We start from the raw sequence: 14,834 nt of genomic DNA, 5'->3' as shown, positions 1-14,834 counted from the left end.
TACAAGGATTGAAACCTTTCTGAAATTAGTTAGTTGTAAAACTGAATGTAAACTTCTGTGACAGATCTAAACGGGTTGTGCTGATCGCTGCATTGTAGCGTCAGCCATAAACCACCGGTTTGTCTTTTGGTCAGACAGCAGAACCAGAGTGTGTTTTACTGCACCCGGGCTCGCTTCTGAGAACAAGCCGTCATCTATAAATCAGAAGAAGACATTTGAGAATTCTCAAATGTGGTTTTATTGTTGGTATTTTTCTGGAATTCCATCACATACCTGCAGGACTGCAAGGGGGGCAAAATCAGACAGGTAAGGAAGCACTCCTCTGACAGACACACACTTCATGGCTATGAACTGACTACATACTATAGCGCTTCTCTTCAGAGAACCCCCGCCGTGAGGCTGCGAGCGAGAAGAGGCTGTGAACCGTTCGAGCATTTTTCCCTGTGAGCAGTCTGAAAGGCTATGGAGGAAAGCTGCTGAAATCATTGTTACCTCTCCCTGACAGCGATGATGGACATTTTATTCCTAGCTATGTGTTTTTTTTTTTTTTTTTTTTCTAGAGTTAGCCACTTAACGAACATGCCATTACTTCGAAATACACCCTCTGAGCTAAGGCAGACAGAGGGAATCCCCCCCCCCAGGGCAGACTGGGGACATGGAACAAGAAAATAAAAATACAAAAAAAAAAAAAAAAGGAAAATTCACAGGACACAGGCAGTGATTGCCCAGAGTGCACATTTCTACCTCTTTCAATTGCTCAGTCCTCTAGAATGTCCTGTCCCCACTTCCCCCACGATGGCCCCTCTGAGCCTGACTGTCCAATGAGTACATGTTGGGCGACTTGGTGAATGAATCCCTCTGGGCGACGGCGAGACGAGTCACAGGTCGGGGAATGACTGGGAGCGTCTGGGCTGAGGAAGTGGAGCAACCGGACAGGGACAACTCTGATTCCCACTTCCTCAGATACGGGGTGAAAGTCTTCAGGACCTCGACTTTTTTTCTTCACAGGCTTCTTTTGTTTTTTTTTTGTAAGAGCGGGGAGGTGACCGGGGGTGCAGACTCAGGCGGTGTTCAGTAGATCCTGTATGGCTTTCTGCTGCGCCACGTTCAGCGTCGACATGCACTGCGTCCACAGTCCCACCGACCCCTGGGGGACAACACGGCCGTTAGCCCACCAATCACATTCCGGTGTCTCCGTGGCGTCGGCCGGGGCTCACCTGCACTTGACGGATGACGTTCGCGAGCCGCTTGCTGCAGGCGTCTTCACTCTTGACCGACTCGTTCGCCACGCCGTCTGCTATGATGAGGAAGATCCTGGGAAGGTTGGAGTTGTCCGGGCCGAGGACGATGGGATTGTTGCTGCGGAGAAAACGCGGTCAGACAGAGCGTCTTGAATTGTCGCTGGGGGGGGGGGGGGGGGGGTCAGAAGGTGGCGTCCTACCTCTCAATGAGGTCGCACAGAAAGTCGAACGTGTGGACGGCCTCCTCCTTGTCCTCGTTGAGCGGCAGCCAGGTGAGCCAGTGAGGAAGGATCTCGCTGACGTTGACGCACTCCGGCCGGAACCTCATGACCTTCCCCACAGCGGAGATGCAGTTTTCCGTGGCGTTGACGTTTTCCTTGGAGCGGGAGTCGGCGGCCTGGATGACTCTGACCAGCAGCGGGAGGGCCTCTGCAGAAACGACGCACAGAGGTGTCGGTACGACGCCGGCCAGCGACGGGCAGAGGAAGAGCAGTCCAGCCGTACCTGTGCAGAACGGGCGGTAGCTCTCTCCTCCAAACTGAGCCATGACGCCGACGCCGTAGGCGGCCGCCTGCCGGACCTCGGGGCTGGTGTCGCACAGTGACTGCAGCATGGGCCGCAGGAAGTACTCGGCGTATTTGAAGGAGGAGGGGCTGCAGTGCTCCACCACGTCGTCGAAGATGCACAGACCCCACTGTCTGTCCGCCCACGGCCTGTTGGGACACTGAGGACCAGACGGGGCGCGTCAGACGACAATCCGACGGGAATCGGAGTTGATCTACGGCTCAACTGAGCGCGGGGCTTACTATGAGCTGGACGATGAGCTGCAGCAGCTGCTCGAACCACGGCAGGACCTTCTCTTTGTAACTGCTGAACACCGAGTGCAGGATGTCGGAGACTTTGGTCAGGATGTACACGTCGTTCTCGTCCTGAACGAAAGAGACAAGCCTGTGAGGACCTCCCTCACTCTACACTCACAGCTGAATCCTGCCGAGGCTGACGGGAGTTACCTCGTCTTGTAGACTCTCCTCGACCTGCTCGTCGTAGTCTTCATCCTGTCTCTTGGCTGAGAGACACCACAGCATGTTTGTTAGGATCATGCGACGTCACACGGCACACTAGCAAACCGTCCACGGTTAATACTGTGACCCCACCCTGTCTGAGCTCCTGGTTCTTGAAATGCTCCTCCAGCTTTCCCTTCAGGATGCCGCCCAGCTCCTCGAAGTGCTCATTGTTCAGACAGCCGTCTCCCATCAGCTCGATACACTTCAGACAGAGAGCAACAGTCACAACAGGAACGTGACCAGGAGACGGGGGCGAGCGAGCGTCGCCATCAGCTTCACTACCTTCGCAAACGAATGCATGATTTCCGACAGGACGTCCGAGTCCGGCTCCGTGCCGATGGCCTTGATGAGGGCGTCGCACATGAAGAGCCACATCTGCGTGAGATACTCGGGCCCTCGAACCCGAGCGCACTCCAGCAGCAGCGGCATGGACTCCGCTGCAGCCACGCGCACACGTGATCCAGATAAGGAAACAAACTCTTTGTCAGTCTGAAAGTTACACTGCATTAAAGCTTTCCAACCCCTCCAAGAAAAGGATATCATCATGGAAGTAGAACTTGAGCAGAGGAACCATCAACTTCACCACCTGCTCTGTGTACTCCACAAACCCTTCCTTCAGCTCTTTGGCATAACAAACCTGTTGATGGGGGAAAGCAGCGAGAGTCACTGAACATTCAGCATTTCACATTCAACGTGGAATCTTGATGCTGGTTTGCGTTTCTGCTCACCAGCATCTGGCAGGCAGTGGCCTTCTCCTCCAGGCCGGCCGTCTTGATGCCGAAACTCTGCTGGTCTCCCAGGTTAACAAACTCCCAACCGTCGTCTTCCGATATGTTCTCCATGTCCTGGGCTGCAGGACAATGTCGCATCTCTTTAGCTTTTGACCCACAGGTTTTACAGTTGTGATGCTACAGGCACTGCACCGATCACTTGGCAGTTTTTGGTCTTTGAAATCTTAAAAACTAGAACTTACTGTCAAGGAGGGCCACTTCAGGCTTGATGGAGGCCGTCTTCAGCAGCGGGCCCATCACCACCGGCAGGTACTGCTGGAACTCTTTCCCCAGGATCTTACACATGCGGGCCCAGGCGGAAATCATGTACGAGATCTGAGCACAGACAGGATAAAGTCACGTAACAGAGCGGGGAAATCGCTGGTTTGAAGTCCTGCTCGAGGCTTCATTACCTGAGGATCGTCATCCTCCAGGTCACTGAAGTCTGTCTGGGTCTTGAGGAGCAGCTTCATGACGTCCGAAGCGTCTGGCATGAACTGAGAACAGGGAGGAGCAACGTCAGTCACCACAGAGCTTGGGTTTTAGGTGAAACCGCGACCGTCCAGATGTGTCGAGACGGACCTTCTCCTTTCCCACAGCCAGGCCGATGAGACTGATGCACTCGATGGTCTTGCCACGGAGCAACCGGAGCTCCTTCTGCACTGCGTTCTCCACGATGTGCTTGAGAGAGGGCATGAAGAGGTCGTAGTATGGCACGAACTTCTCCTCCGCGGTGTCCGCCACCGAGGCGATGGACGTCACCACCTGCTCCAGGACCAGCTTGGTGCCCTTCTGGACCAGCTGGGGGACGGAGAGAGGCAGTTTCAAGTCTCTGTGCAGAAGCGCTGAAGTGACGACCGTCAACACTTTTCTTTCTCACCTCCTGCAGCTTGGCGACCATGATGACGTGCAGGTGCTGCACCAGGCTGTCCAGGTATGGAACGAGCAGCGATTTGGGGCAGTCCTCGGTGAAGTTGATGAGGGCGGCGGCAGCATGCGCCTGCACCCGAGGGTTACTCTGGTCCTCCATGGTCTGAAGCAGGGCTGAGATCACCTTAAAGATCAACAGTTCTCTTTAAAGCACCTTCAGCGACGTCAGATCAACATTCTGGAGCCGTCATGCTCGAATCCTGTTCAGCGTACAAAAACAACTGGAAGAAGTCTGGTACCTTATCGTGGAACTTCTTTTGAAAGGTCGGGGCGAAGTCGGTGGCCATCTGTCCGATAGCGTTGCAGGCAGCGTAACGCACTCTTGGGTGCTGCAGAGACAAACAAGACCAAATGAAACCAAACCCCCGCCAATTACCTTCAATATGCACCGCGTTTCCTAAAATAACTTATCCTTACAGGGTCGGAGCAGAACAGCAGGACGAAGCTGACGATCTCCTGCAGGATGGCCTCCATCTGCTGGTGGCAGCCCTCGCCGATGGCAGACAGCGCCATCAGCCCGGCATGGCGGTACTTCCAATCAGCTGAGGACACAGGCAAGTCTGAGTGCCAAACATCCACTCCACAAGAAGCTCGAGAGCCACGGAAAAATCCACCTACGGTTCTGCAGCATCTGCATGATGTGCTGTTTGATCATGGGAAGAATGATCTTCCCTCCCAGGCCGCACGCAATCCTGTCCAGAGCGCTCTCTCCGGCCACAGCATTACTGATGAGAAAGAAACGAGTCCACGCCTTTATTAAACCTTTGATTGAGCAATGGATCAGATATCAAGAAAAACAAACTTGAGCCAAAAAGGTTTCAGCCCTGAGGAAGGATCAGTGGAAACTCAACAGCTGGAGGGAATTGAAGTGTGGCCGCACCTGTCGAAGTCGTCGTCCTCCAGCTCGTCAGCCATTGCCCACTCTTCATCGTCCTCAAGGTCCACCATCATCGCCAGCATCTGGGGGACTACCAACACGACAAGACCATGACCTGGACGCTCCCACCCGTCGCTGTGTGACCAGGAGCAAGCAGCTGGAGACGGTCCTCACCGCTCTGAGCTACGATGGCTGTGTGCTTCCTCAGCATGGCCGCCGCCGTCTCCGACAGAGTGACGATGACCTCCAAAGCCAACTGTCGCTGCATGTTCGTCAGGTTTGTGTCGGCGCACAGCTGAGGAAAGACGGCAGTGATGTTGGTCGCAGAAGTCTCCAAACAACACGTGCAAATCATCTTCTGGCGTCCTTCAGGCCTACCTTCAGACACAGCTGCAGCGTGGGCTCCAGGTGAGGCCTCAGGTATTTCGGTGCCGTGTCTGCTATTTCCACCAAGGACTTGAGCACGGAGTCGTCGCTCTGGTAGCACGACTCATTCACCGCCTGTTTGAAACAAAAACAGCCGGTGCTGCTAATGGGGAAACTACCCAGTTCTCTGGATGCATCAGTTTACTTTGAACGCCAGTGCAACTCTCCGGCCAGACTGGCGAAACTCCAACGCCGCGGTGAGGAGTCTCACCTGCAGGATGCCCGGCAGCAGGTCAGCAAAGTGCTTCAGCAGAGCCGTGTTGCTTTCATTGGACAGAACGAAGGACGCTGCAGCCCGAGCCGCCAGGGTGCGGATCTGCGTTGAAAGAGAAGAACGGGAGTCAAAGTCGCCGCCTGGACACTCAGCACTGCGTCGGCAACATGCTAATGGCCGTCACCTGCGGGTTTGCCTGGTCCTGCATGCACTGCACGAGCATGCGCTTGATCACCTCCATGTAGTGCTGCTGCTGGTTGCCAAAGATTCCTGGGAAGTTCCTAAAAATGAAGCAAGTCCGTCCATCAGCCACTGGTGCGTCCGCAGAAAAACAAAGTTTCTGACCGCCGTGTAACTGGAGCTCACCAGAATATGTGCAGGGCAGCTTCTCGCAGGCCAACATTGTCCGAGTTCACGGAGTCAAAGAGAAACTTGAGCAGCTCTGGCCACTGGTTATTCCCATCATCATCTGGATGACATGAACGGCCACAATATCACACTCTGCTTTCTAGTCACGAGACCAAAGTATTCCACAAACTTTCAGACGGGAGACTCGAGGAGGAGATTACCAATGAGGTTTGCGAGACAGCTCGGCTGCAATGTCGCAGACCTTCTTGCGGATGTTTGGCGAGGTCTCCTGCTGGATGCTGGTCAGCAGCTCCGTCTTGATGGCCGTCTGCATCTCCACGGTGAGACCTGGGTAGATCTCCTCAAAGGACGAGGACAACAGCCGCCGCAGCAGCACGGCTGCCATCTGTTTGACCTGAGAAGTAGAACAGGTTTCAACACAACCGACGCCCAGATTTACACCTTTCATTTGAATGCCATCAGTTTATCGTGACAGCCTCCCTGCTGATGCATTTTGAGACTCAATAAAAACCACGCTGCCCGATTGTGCAGCGTTACACTGCTGATCTGAACCGTTTCAGCCAGTGGTCAACCTAACGAGGCGAGACCATGGTGACCAGGGCTGGCAGCATTAAACAGCAGAGTCATTCTCTCCACGGACCAAGCACCTCTCCGCCTGCTCCCGTTTCAAGACTCTAAAAATATCGGCCTTGAGGTAAAGAGACGGAGGAAAAGCACGAGGAAGCCGGCAGCTGGCGGGATTCAGCGTAAACATTAATTGCTCAAATGCCAAAGTGTGACTCATAACAAGCTTCCTCTGTGGGGCTGTGGCTCGGCCTCACATGTGGTGACGGCACGGCATTCTTCACATGGCATCTATGACATACAGCTTTGGTGATCGCCCATGACCATGATGGACAACCTTAAAAACATGGCCTGAACTTGACATTTGACCTAAAACTTTTTTGTTTTCTACTGTCATTTAAACCTGAGTCAGGGATGAATTAAAGAAAAAAAAAATAAGGAAAAGCCAACAAATATAACTAACAGCAATTTTGGGGTGTCTTAAGGCAGGACTGGTTGGACATGCCATGCTGTAAATACATCAGTGTAACATGTACAAACCTCCTCTGCAGCTGACGCATCTCTGACCGCCTGCAGCAAGAACGTGATCTTGGTCTGCCCCGGGATTGTGTCATATGTCTCCTGCAAAGAAGGAAAGAACAATGATAAACAACTTCCATCTGTGAGAGAGTGCTCCATTACCTGGGCAAAGCAGCAGAGTCTTGCCAACAACAAGGCTGCATTGCTACAGCAGCTGAGGAGAGGAGACCAATTGTTAAGTCAAGCTTGAAACTGGAATGACCACTTCAGTTAGCAGGCTCGGTTCAAGTATTCACCAAACAAGTCACCCAAGATCTTTTCCAGCCCCCCCTGTTGACTACTTGACAACTCAATCCCTGTTCAGCCTGCAGACTTCAGACCACCCCAGCTTGGCTGCTGCAAAACTTGAAGACCATCTCACTGCACTTCGCTCTTCACTGTGGCTTAAACCGAGGTAAACCAGATCAGGACACCTATCAATGATCAGCATTGTCTGCCTCTTGACGCGACAATCTGGGTTTGAGTCCTTCACAGCAGGATCAATTCCTATTGTGTGTGCAAGGCTAAAAGATAGAGTTTCAATAAAGGATGAATTCCAATGAGCTTAGCATCCCGGCAGACAGTCTGTGTTTCATAAAGAAAATGCTGACTGCTGGGGGGAGAGAGAGTGAAGGGGGGGGGGAGCGTGATAAGACTGGACCATCTCATCCAAAAGTCGGCTGCTGGGGAGGGAACTGGCAACAATGCTTTGCCGCGACATGAGGCTAAATGTGGAGGTTCAGGGAGAGTGAAGGGGGCCAGCAGCCCAAACACAGCCGCTGTGTGCGGGGACGGCCTGAGACGAGCGTCCGTGGGGTCTGAGTGGGAGGGGGGAGGCAATCAGCTTCGCGGGGAACGTGAAGCCGAGTAAGGACAGGAAGTGCGCGTTTGTAATAGTTGTGTTGGGAGAGTGACTTTCAGTGAAAACGACTAAAGGCCATCGGGCAAGTGCTGCCAGCCCAGCTCGCCCTATGAATGAACCGGCTCCGTGAGCAACGCTTCCCGCTCCGGCTGGCGACCAGCGCGCCGATTCCCGCAGGATCGATGTCCACATTTAACCCGGACATACCCGACTTTATTCCTTAAGCCACCGTGATCTGCGCTAGCTTGGTAGCTAACCAAAACTAGCAACACTTTAGCTGCGACTTAGCCTGATGCTACTTACTTCCCTCATGCCGCTGGCCCGGCTAAAGCTCGCCTCCGGCTGGTTGCTTCTTAAGGAGAACGATGAGAGGGGCTGTTTAAATCAGTGTTCAGACATCTCTAGGGCCAATGGACTTATTGCCATCTATAATATGATCAACGAGAATATTTGCTCGATGCTTAGTGACAGACCCCACACAAAACCCATCCGTGTTTTAAATCCCTGCAGTAAAATCAATCACCAAACCCTCAAACCATTTGGAGCCGTGGGCGACTGGTCGTCTTATCAGAATGACAGAGAAACAGTCACAGTCTGATTTCACAGTGTAAACATCACTTGAGTAGATTAAGTTCAATTTAACTTTTTCGTTCAACGGTGACGCGCAGGCTCCCTGTGGGAAACTAACTTCAGTGCCGCCCCCCTCCACCGGTCAGCTGTGGATTTTACCCAACATATCCGCGCATTTCACCCGACGATCGGGCTCACGGGGCTTCGCACACACGCGCGCGCACGTATGCAGCGGCGCGGCGTCACGACACGGCTCGTATCTGCGAGTTCTGCGTTATAACCGTGTAACTACGCAACACTGTGGACGTAGTTAGCGCTAGCTAGCAGTTACTCGGTGTCAGCCTCACATCGCACGTGGGCTACCGAGCCTGACGCGAGAGCTCGGCTGGCGGTTAGCTTCAGCTAACCCGTGCTAACGGGTCAGTTCTCCCGGCTTGTCCGCCCCACAGGCGGCCCCAGTGCCCCCCGTCTTACCTCTGCTTGCTTCCTGGCGTTGTTGTCAGGGCTCATGAGGTCGCCCAGCAAGAGGTAGAACTGCTGCTGTTCCGCCATTGCAGTGAGATCCGAAAAGGAGCTGCCGGGTGGAGAAGCGGCGAAATGTAGCCGGCAGAGCCTGCTTCGGTCACACAATGCTGCCGCGCTCTCATTGGTCGGTTTTATCAAACCTCCCCGCCGCTCATTGGTCCAGAGCGCTGTAGCGGGGATACGTCATTGACTTCTCTGCGCTGATTGGCTGAATATGAGGCCAGAAAGTGAATGTCTTGCTCCGACTGGTTAGCCGCGAATTACCAAAGCGCGGGAGTTTATTACACGGGCATCAGCGACGCATCAACAACAAACAAGCACAAAACGATTCAGAGGAGAAAGTAACGGAATACTTTGATTTAAGCACCAATCTGAACTCCATTTCCATTAATATTACTTTCACTCAGTGTCAAATTAAACATCACAACATTGCAATCCTCCTAATAGCTGTGTAAAAGAATAGAATAGAAATACTTTATTAATCGAAAATGGGAATTCTTTTGCGGCCTTTCAGCACACAATAAAACACAATAAATATAAAAGAAAGTTAGATATCAATAAGACTGCTAAAGTTAAAAAAAAGTTATAATATGTGCAAGCTATACGTGACTATTAAGGATGAAACTGAGCACAAACACTATTTAGAAATAAGAGACGTATAGTGTTGCGGTCAGAGGAAGGAAGTATGTCTGTGGTCCACTTTGTCCACTTCCCATGTCCACTTAGATGGTATAACTGAAGACATCACTGCTGTTGGCCAGAACATCACGGCAGGGATGAGACACTGATGGACCGGATACTCCTCTCTCAGACCACCTGTACTGTAATCACATCGTGATGGAATAATTTACATATTTAATCACGGTGTTCTTGTATTTTTGTTGCTTTTACAGTTCAGGTATAAAATGTTGACATCAGTGCTTCAGTTGATAAAACAATTAAAATATGACCGCAGTGAAACATTGCACAAAAGTTGCACAAAAGAGACTTTGTTGATCCCTTTGAGGAAATTGTTTCCGTGCATTTATTCCATTTTATTCATCAAACAGACATGGAGAATTGAGGACTGCAGAGCATCACCCAGGGAGCAGCCGGGGATTAAGCTGACTTGATCGGGGACCCTCAGTGGTAGCCTGTCAGCAGTGTGATATGAATCAGCACATTTCCTGTCAAGCTCAGTCCAGTTCTCTAATCTGTTGGCCACCACAACTCACCTAAAAGCTGATCAGTAACACGACTGGGTATGAAAAGAGCCAATCTGAGGCCGCGTGAAGATTAGCAGAGGTGAATAACTCACTGAAAAAGTTATAAAAATTAAAAAATGTTTTGGCCAAAGCTTTGAAGATCTCACCATCTGCAGAACAGGATATCATTAAAGACATGAGTGGACAGTTGAAGGTACAATCTAAATTTAGAATCTTACAGAATATTTAAGCTGTTTCATCAAATCGAAACTACTTATGCTGTTTGATTTGGTTACATTGTGCATTAAAGACTCAGTTTTCAAATGATCTTCAAAGAAGAATCAGAAATGATTGATGTGTTCAGAATGTGCACATTAGAAAATAAATAACCACTATTCAATAATAAATGTCTGTTATATTTGAGATCTTTTGAAATATTTTTCATATGATTTCACTCCAGCTGTTTATATGTGGCTGAACATCCCAACGATGAATTGTTCTCACAGATTTGTCACCATTGTAAAATTAAATAGCCAGGATTTCCAGTGGTTTGTACATAAAGGGCAACTCTGATCACAGCAAAGGCCACAAAAAATGATTATTCAATGATATCAGTGCTCAAGATAAGATAACATTAGCCTGAGCATCCCTGCCTGTCGATGCAATTCATTTCTCAATATTTAAAATATCTTTGCACCAATATGTCCAGCAGGTGGCAGCAGAGCTCTGTTAGGATTTTCCCCATGGATTTTTTTTTTCCCCTGATTGAAGCAGGTGGACTGCAGGTCAGGGAAAGTTTTGATGGTCTGAGATGAGCTGATTTCCTCCTTCGTCCGTTCCATTGCTATGTCCCAGAAATGTTCACCCGCAGCCTTCTGTTTCAGTGACAGCCCAAGGTTTTCCTCTGTCCGGCTGAAGTTTGCCTTGATTTCTTTGCAGAGTGATTGCAGTTGGTTGAAATGATTTTTTTATTATGGTCCATTAATTAAAAAAAATAATAAAAAATTCACATAGACTGTACAGCCGTCACAGTGAGGACTGATCTAAACATTTTGTCCAGTGTGTGTGTGTGTGTGTGTGTGTGTGTGTGTGTGTGTGTGTGTGTGTGTGTGTGTGTGTGTGTGTGTGTGTGTGGACAGCACCCCTGCCGGTGTGAGCTGAACCTGCTGCAGAGGCGCAGTCCACAGCTGCCGTGACGCCCGGCTGCTCCAAATCATCCGGAAAACGCGAGATGTCCACCGAGTAAAAGGTAAGAGCGAGAATTACATTGAAGACGTTGCTGTTTTAAATGTATTAAGTTGAATGAATGGGCGAGACAGTGGCGTTAATCAGCCCCCCTCTCGCGCTTCCTTCCATTACGCGCGCTGCTGGAGGAATTTACGCAGAACTCCGTTCATCAATTCAAGTTTCGACGTTTGCAAAGTTTCCGTTAAGTGTGTTCAGCCTAAAACCTTCATGAATTCTGCAGACGGACACTTCCCTTAAATTCGGCTCTGCAGTTTCTTAAAAGTATTTGTTTGAGAAAGAACAAGTTTGACAAAAAGCAGAACAGCCTCGTAAAAATGAGGGAGAACAACACACAGCCTACTATTAAACACAACTCTTTCATACTTATTTTCTGTTACGCAGTGCATTTCCAGTAATATCAAAGGCAGTATTAAACATGACTGAATATGTGTATTTTGAATTTTGGAATTGCGTAAAGTAAATAAATCCAGATTTCAACTGAAATGAACTGTTTTCTGAAGGTGAGGGCGAATGTTGTGGATGTGCTTTTCAATATATGAGAAGTGACAGCTCTGCTTCACTCAGATTAACATTCTAAGATCGGCCTGATGTTCTTCAATGTATAATTTCAGTCAGTAAGCATAAGAAGGGACGGATCCCAAACAGTGGGGGTTTGGGGTTCATCCATCTCACTGCAAATCAAATCCTGCAAATACCCAATATTAAAAGCATGATTGGAGGATTTTTTTTTTTCCGGTGAGGAAGCTTCAGATTAAACCCAATCTGTTGGTCAGTTTCACTTAAATTGTTCTTGAATCATTCCAAAGTCAGTGGAGTGGAATCAGAGGTGTGATTCACAGGGGAAAGCAGTGTTTGGATAGCTATAGAACCATTTTAACCATGTGTTTGGATTTCATAAGGGAACCCCCTCCTGTGGGCTGCGTAAAAAGTCAATATTCTCAAGCAACAAGTGTTAATATCCTTGGTATCTTGGTGTGTTTGGAGTTTAATTCAGGCGTTGCTCCTACTGTTAACATTCAGGCAGGCTGCACCTGTGCCCTGCAGTGAATGGCTTCCAGTGAGTTTGCGTTTGGGAGCTTTGGCAGATGCTCGGCGCGGCCCATGATGCCTTTCGCCCGGCCTGAAGCGCCTCCAGCCGCAGTCGATGTGGACAAAAGCACCTGCCAAGTGGGTGAAGACGACTACAAAGCGCGTCTCATCGTGTCGCTCTGCTGTTATTTGTCCCTGTAATTCTTCAGTCCTTTACAGTTGTTGCAAATCCAGGAGCCCAAAATGTTCATGGTCTGTGCAGGAGTGTGAAAGACTAAAAAGTCTCGTGGGACTTGAGGCTGAAACTTTATTTTGAAACATTCAGTGTTGGCCGTGGACGCCGGTGCTGCTGCTGCTGGTGGGACTAAGAACAGGAGGCTCCCTCGATCACACCAATGTGACACTCAGAACAAATGGTGCACTGCAGACTTTCATTATTCATCACGCCACAGTGAAACGTCGAGGCCAGAAAATCTTACGGTTGTGAAATGCAGGACATGGTTTGAAAACAAAACCACTCGGATCAGTTTGACATGAAACAATCGGACTGGAGCGTGCAGCACCTTATTAAAGTCTTCTTCAACTCTGCGCCAGTCGGAGCTGCTGCCTCGCCGCTGCCGCTAACGTATGGCTCCCTAAATGGAAGTGGCGTTAAATCATTAAGCTGGACGCCTGACTGTGTTAGCCACAGACCTCCAGCGTTTCTCATGAGGTCGGGCTGGAGTGGAAAAGGAGAAAGAGAGCGAATTGAGTGCTGCGCCCGTGATGGACAGGTGGGCCAGTCTGGAGGTTTCCTCCTCCGGCAGAAGACACTGTGGCTCCCTGTGCGCTCGGATGAGAGCGCTCTCAGTCATACAGAAAACCGCGGCGTTCCCATTAATTACAGGGCCTCACGCCGTCCTGCAGGATTGTGGGATTAGACCCTGTGTGGGAGCAACAAAATTAAATTTTTCCCTTTACATTTTTCAGTAAACACAATCCCTGCAATGTCGATGTTTTCAAACCAGCAACATTTTAAAGAAGCGAGTGGAGAAGGAGCTCAAGATCCGCCTCCACGGAACCACAAGCTCATTTTTACTTTTCTATTTCTACACCGGCAAGTAAACAAATCTAGAGTGTAAATAAGACACTTTGGAGCTGTCAGACTGAGGGCACACAACGGCTTCACGCAGGTAAAACCAACACAGGCAGTGATCTGTGTGTTGAGCGCCTCCTCTCCTCAGTTTTCACACCGTATTTCCCAGAATGTCACACAGTTTGACCCTTTATAGGGTTCCCACTAAAACGTGGGCAAATTTCAATCCTAAGACTCTTAAAGGCAGAAAAACACACCGCGTTAAATGCAAGTTATGATGACGTTCTCTTCAAAATGGGCCTGAAAAACAGTTATTCACTATTTCTCGGCTTTACACTCCTTTAAAATTAACATACAGTCCGACAATACCATTTGTTATAACAAAAAGAAAATACAATAAATATAACATGCTAGTCTCAGGGTGTGTGTTTCAAAGCTGATGCTGCCACTGCTGTTAGTTTAAAGTTGCTGATGTTCAAGCTCAAGCAATTTTTTTCTGCGTTTTTTTAAGATTAATGCATCAGAACAGTCGATGCTTTGCTCAATCAAAACAGCCAAACACTCCAAAAATCAGACAGAAATTTAAACAGAGGGATGCACAAGTTATCAAATATGACAAAGGGTCAACATAGGTGCAGGTGATGCATTGTGGGTGTGACTGGAAACCTTTAAACTGTGACTTTCCCCTCCGTTTTTTTTTTTTTTTTTTTTCGTATACTTGTGTGTAAGCAGCGTTTTATTGCTCCAGCAGAAAGGTAAACCTCGGCCACTGCAGGGTTTCCAAAGAGCAACACAGTCGGTGTGTAAAACGGAGCGAGCTGCATGTTTGAAGTATTAAAAGTCAATATTTCTCTGTGACAGGCCGGCCGGCCTCACAGTGGAGCCACTGTGTGCTTCTGCACAAGGCGCCCATTGAGGCCAGTGCCGCGGTGGCTGCTGGTTCTGGGGCTTAAGAGTCGTTGGGTAACCACCAAAGGCCTCTTTGCAGCTGGACATGGATTGATGAGGATGAAATCATCTGCTCAAATTCATTCACACCTTTGACTGTGTGAGCACCAGGTTCTTCCACGTTAAAAGTTCAGCATTAAAAGATGTAATTTCTCCGGATCTGTGTGGTTGGATGGTTGAGCAGCAGCAGCAGTCTTGGGTGCCACTAATGGCAGCTAATCTTTCAGCCGGAGTGCTGACAGGAGGGCAGTAAAAACAGAGCCGGAGGAGGTCATCCTCAGGTTTGCACAGGAGCGAGCCATTCATCCTCCCAGCGGGGGGGGTTCTCGCTCCTCGGCTGCAGCTGAGAGAGACGAATATCCTGCTCTGGAAAAGTTTGG

At 49.7% G+C, this 14,834-nt stretch overlaps 1 protein-coding gene across 1 annotated transcript; it reads right to left on the bottom strand.

Annotated features, from left to right (window-relative positions):
* Positions 1-491: 491 nt before the first annotated feature.
* Positions 492-9,079, bottom strand: kpnb3 (karyopherin (importin) beta 3). Its single transcript, XM_030085826.1, is given in 27 exon segments — positions 492-1,147; positions 1,218-1,359; positions 1,442-1,670; positions 1,746-1,965; positions 2,048-2,170; positions 2,252-2,307; positions 2,396-2,507; positions 2,588-2,760; positions 2,846-2,942; positions 3,034-3,155; positions 3,279-3,411; positions 3,489-3,572; positions 3,658-3,876; positions 3,956-4,129; positions 4,245-4,334; positions 4,423-4,547; positions 4,624-4,730; positions 4,886-4,973; positions 5,057-5,177; positions 5,261-5,383; positions 5,520-5,624; positions 5,707-5,803; positions 5,889-5,991; positions 6,092-6,101; positions 6,103-6,285; positions 6,996-7,076; positions 8,920-9,079. Coding segments are annotated over 27 exon segments (3,282 nt in total). The 5' UTR covers positions 8,998-9,079; the 3' UTR covers positions 492-1,060.
* Between the last annotated feature and the right edge of the window lie 5,755 nt (positions 9,080-14,834).

This window comes from Salarias fasciatus (genome assembly GCF_902148845.1).
Source record: "Salarias fasciatus chromosome 23 unlocalized genomic scaffold, fSalaFa1.1 super_scaffold_20, whole genome shotgun sequence".
Classification (NCBI taxonomy): domain Eukaryota; kingdom Metazoa; phylum Chordata; class Actinopteri; order Blenniiformes; family Blenniidae; genus Salarias; species Salarias fasciatus.
This window is presented reverse-complemented; position numbering and strand designations above follow the sequence as displayed.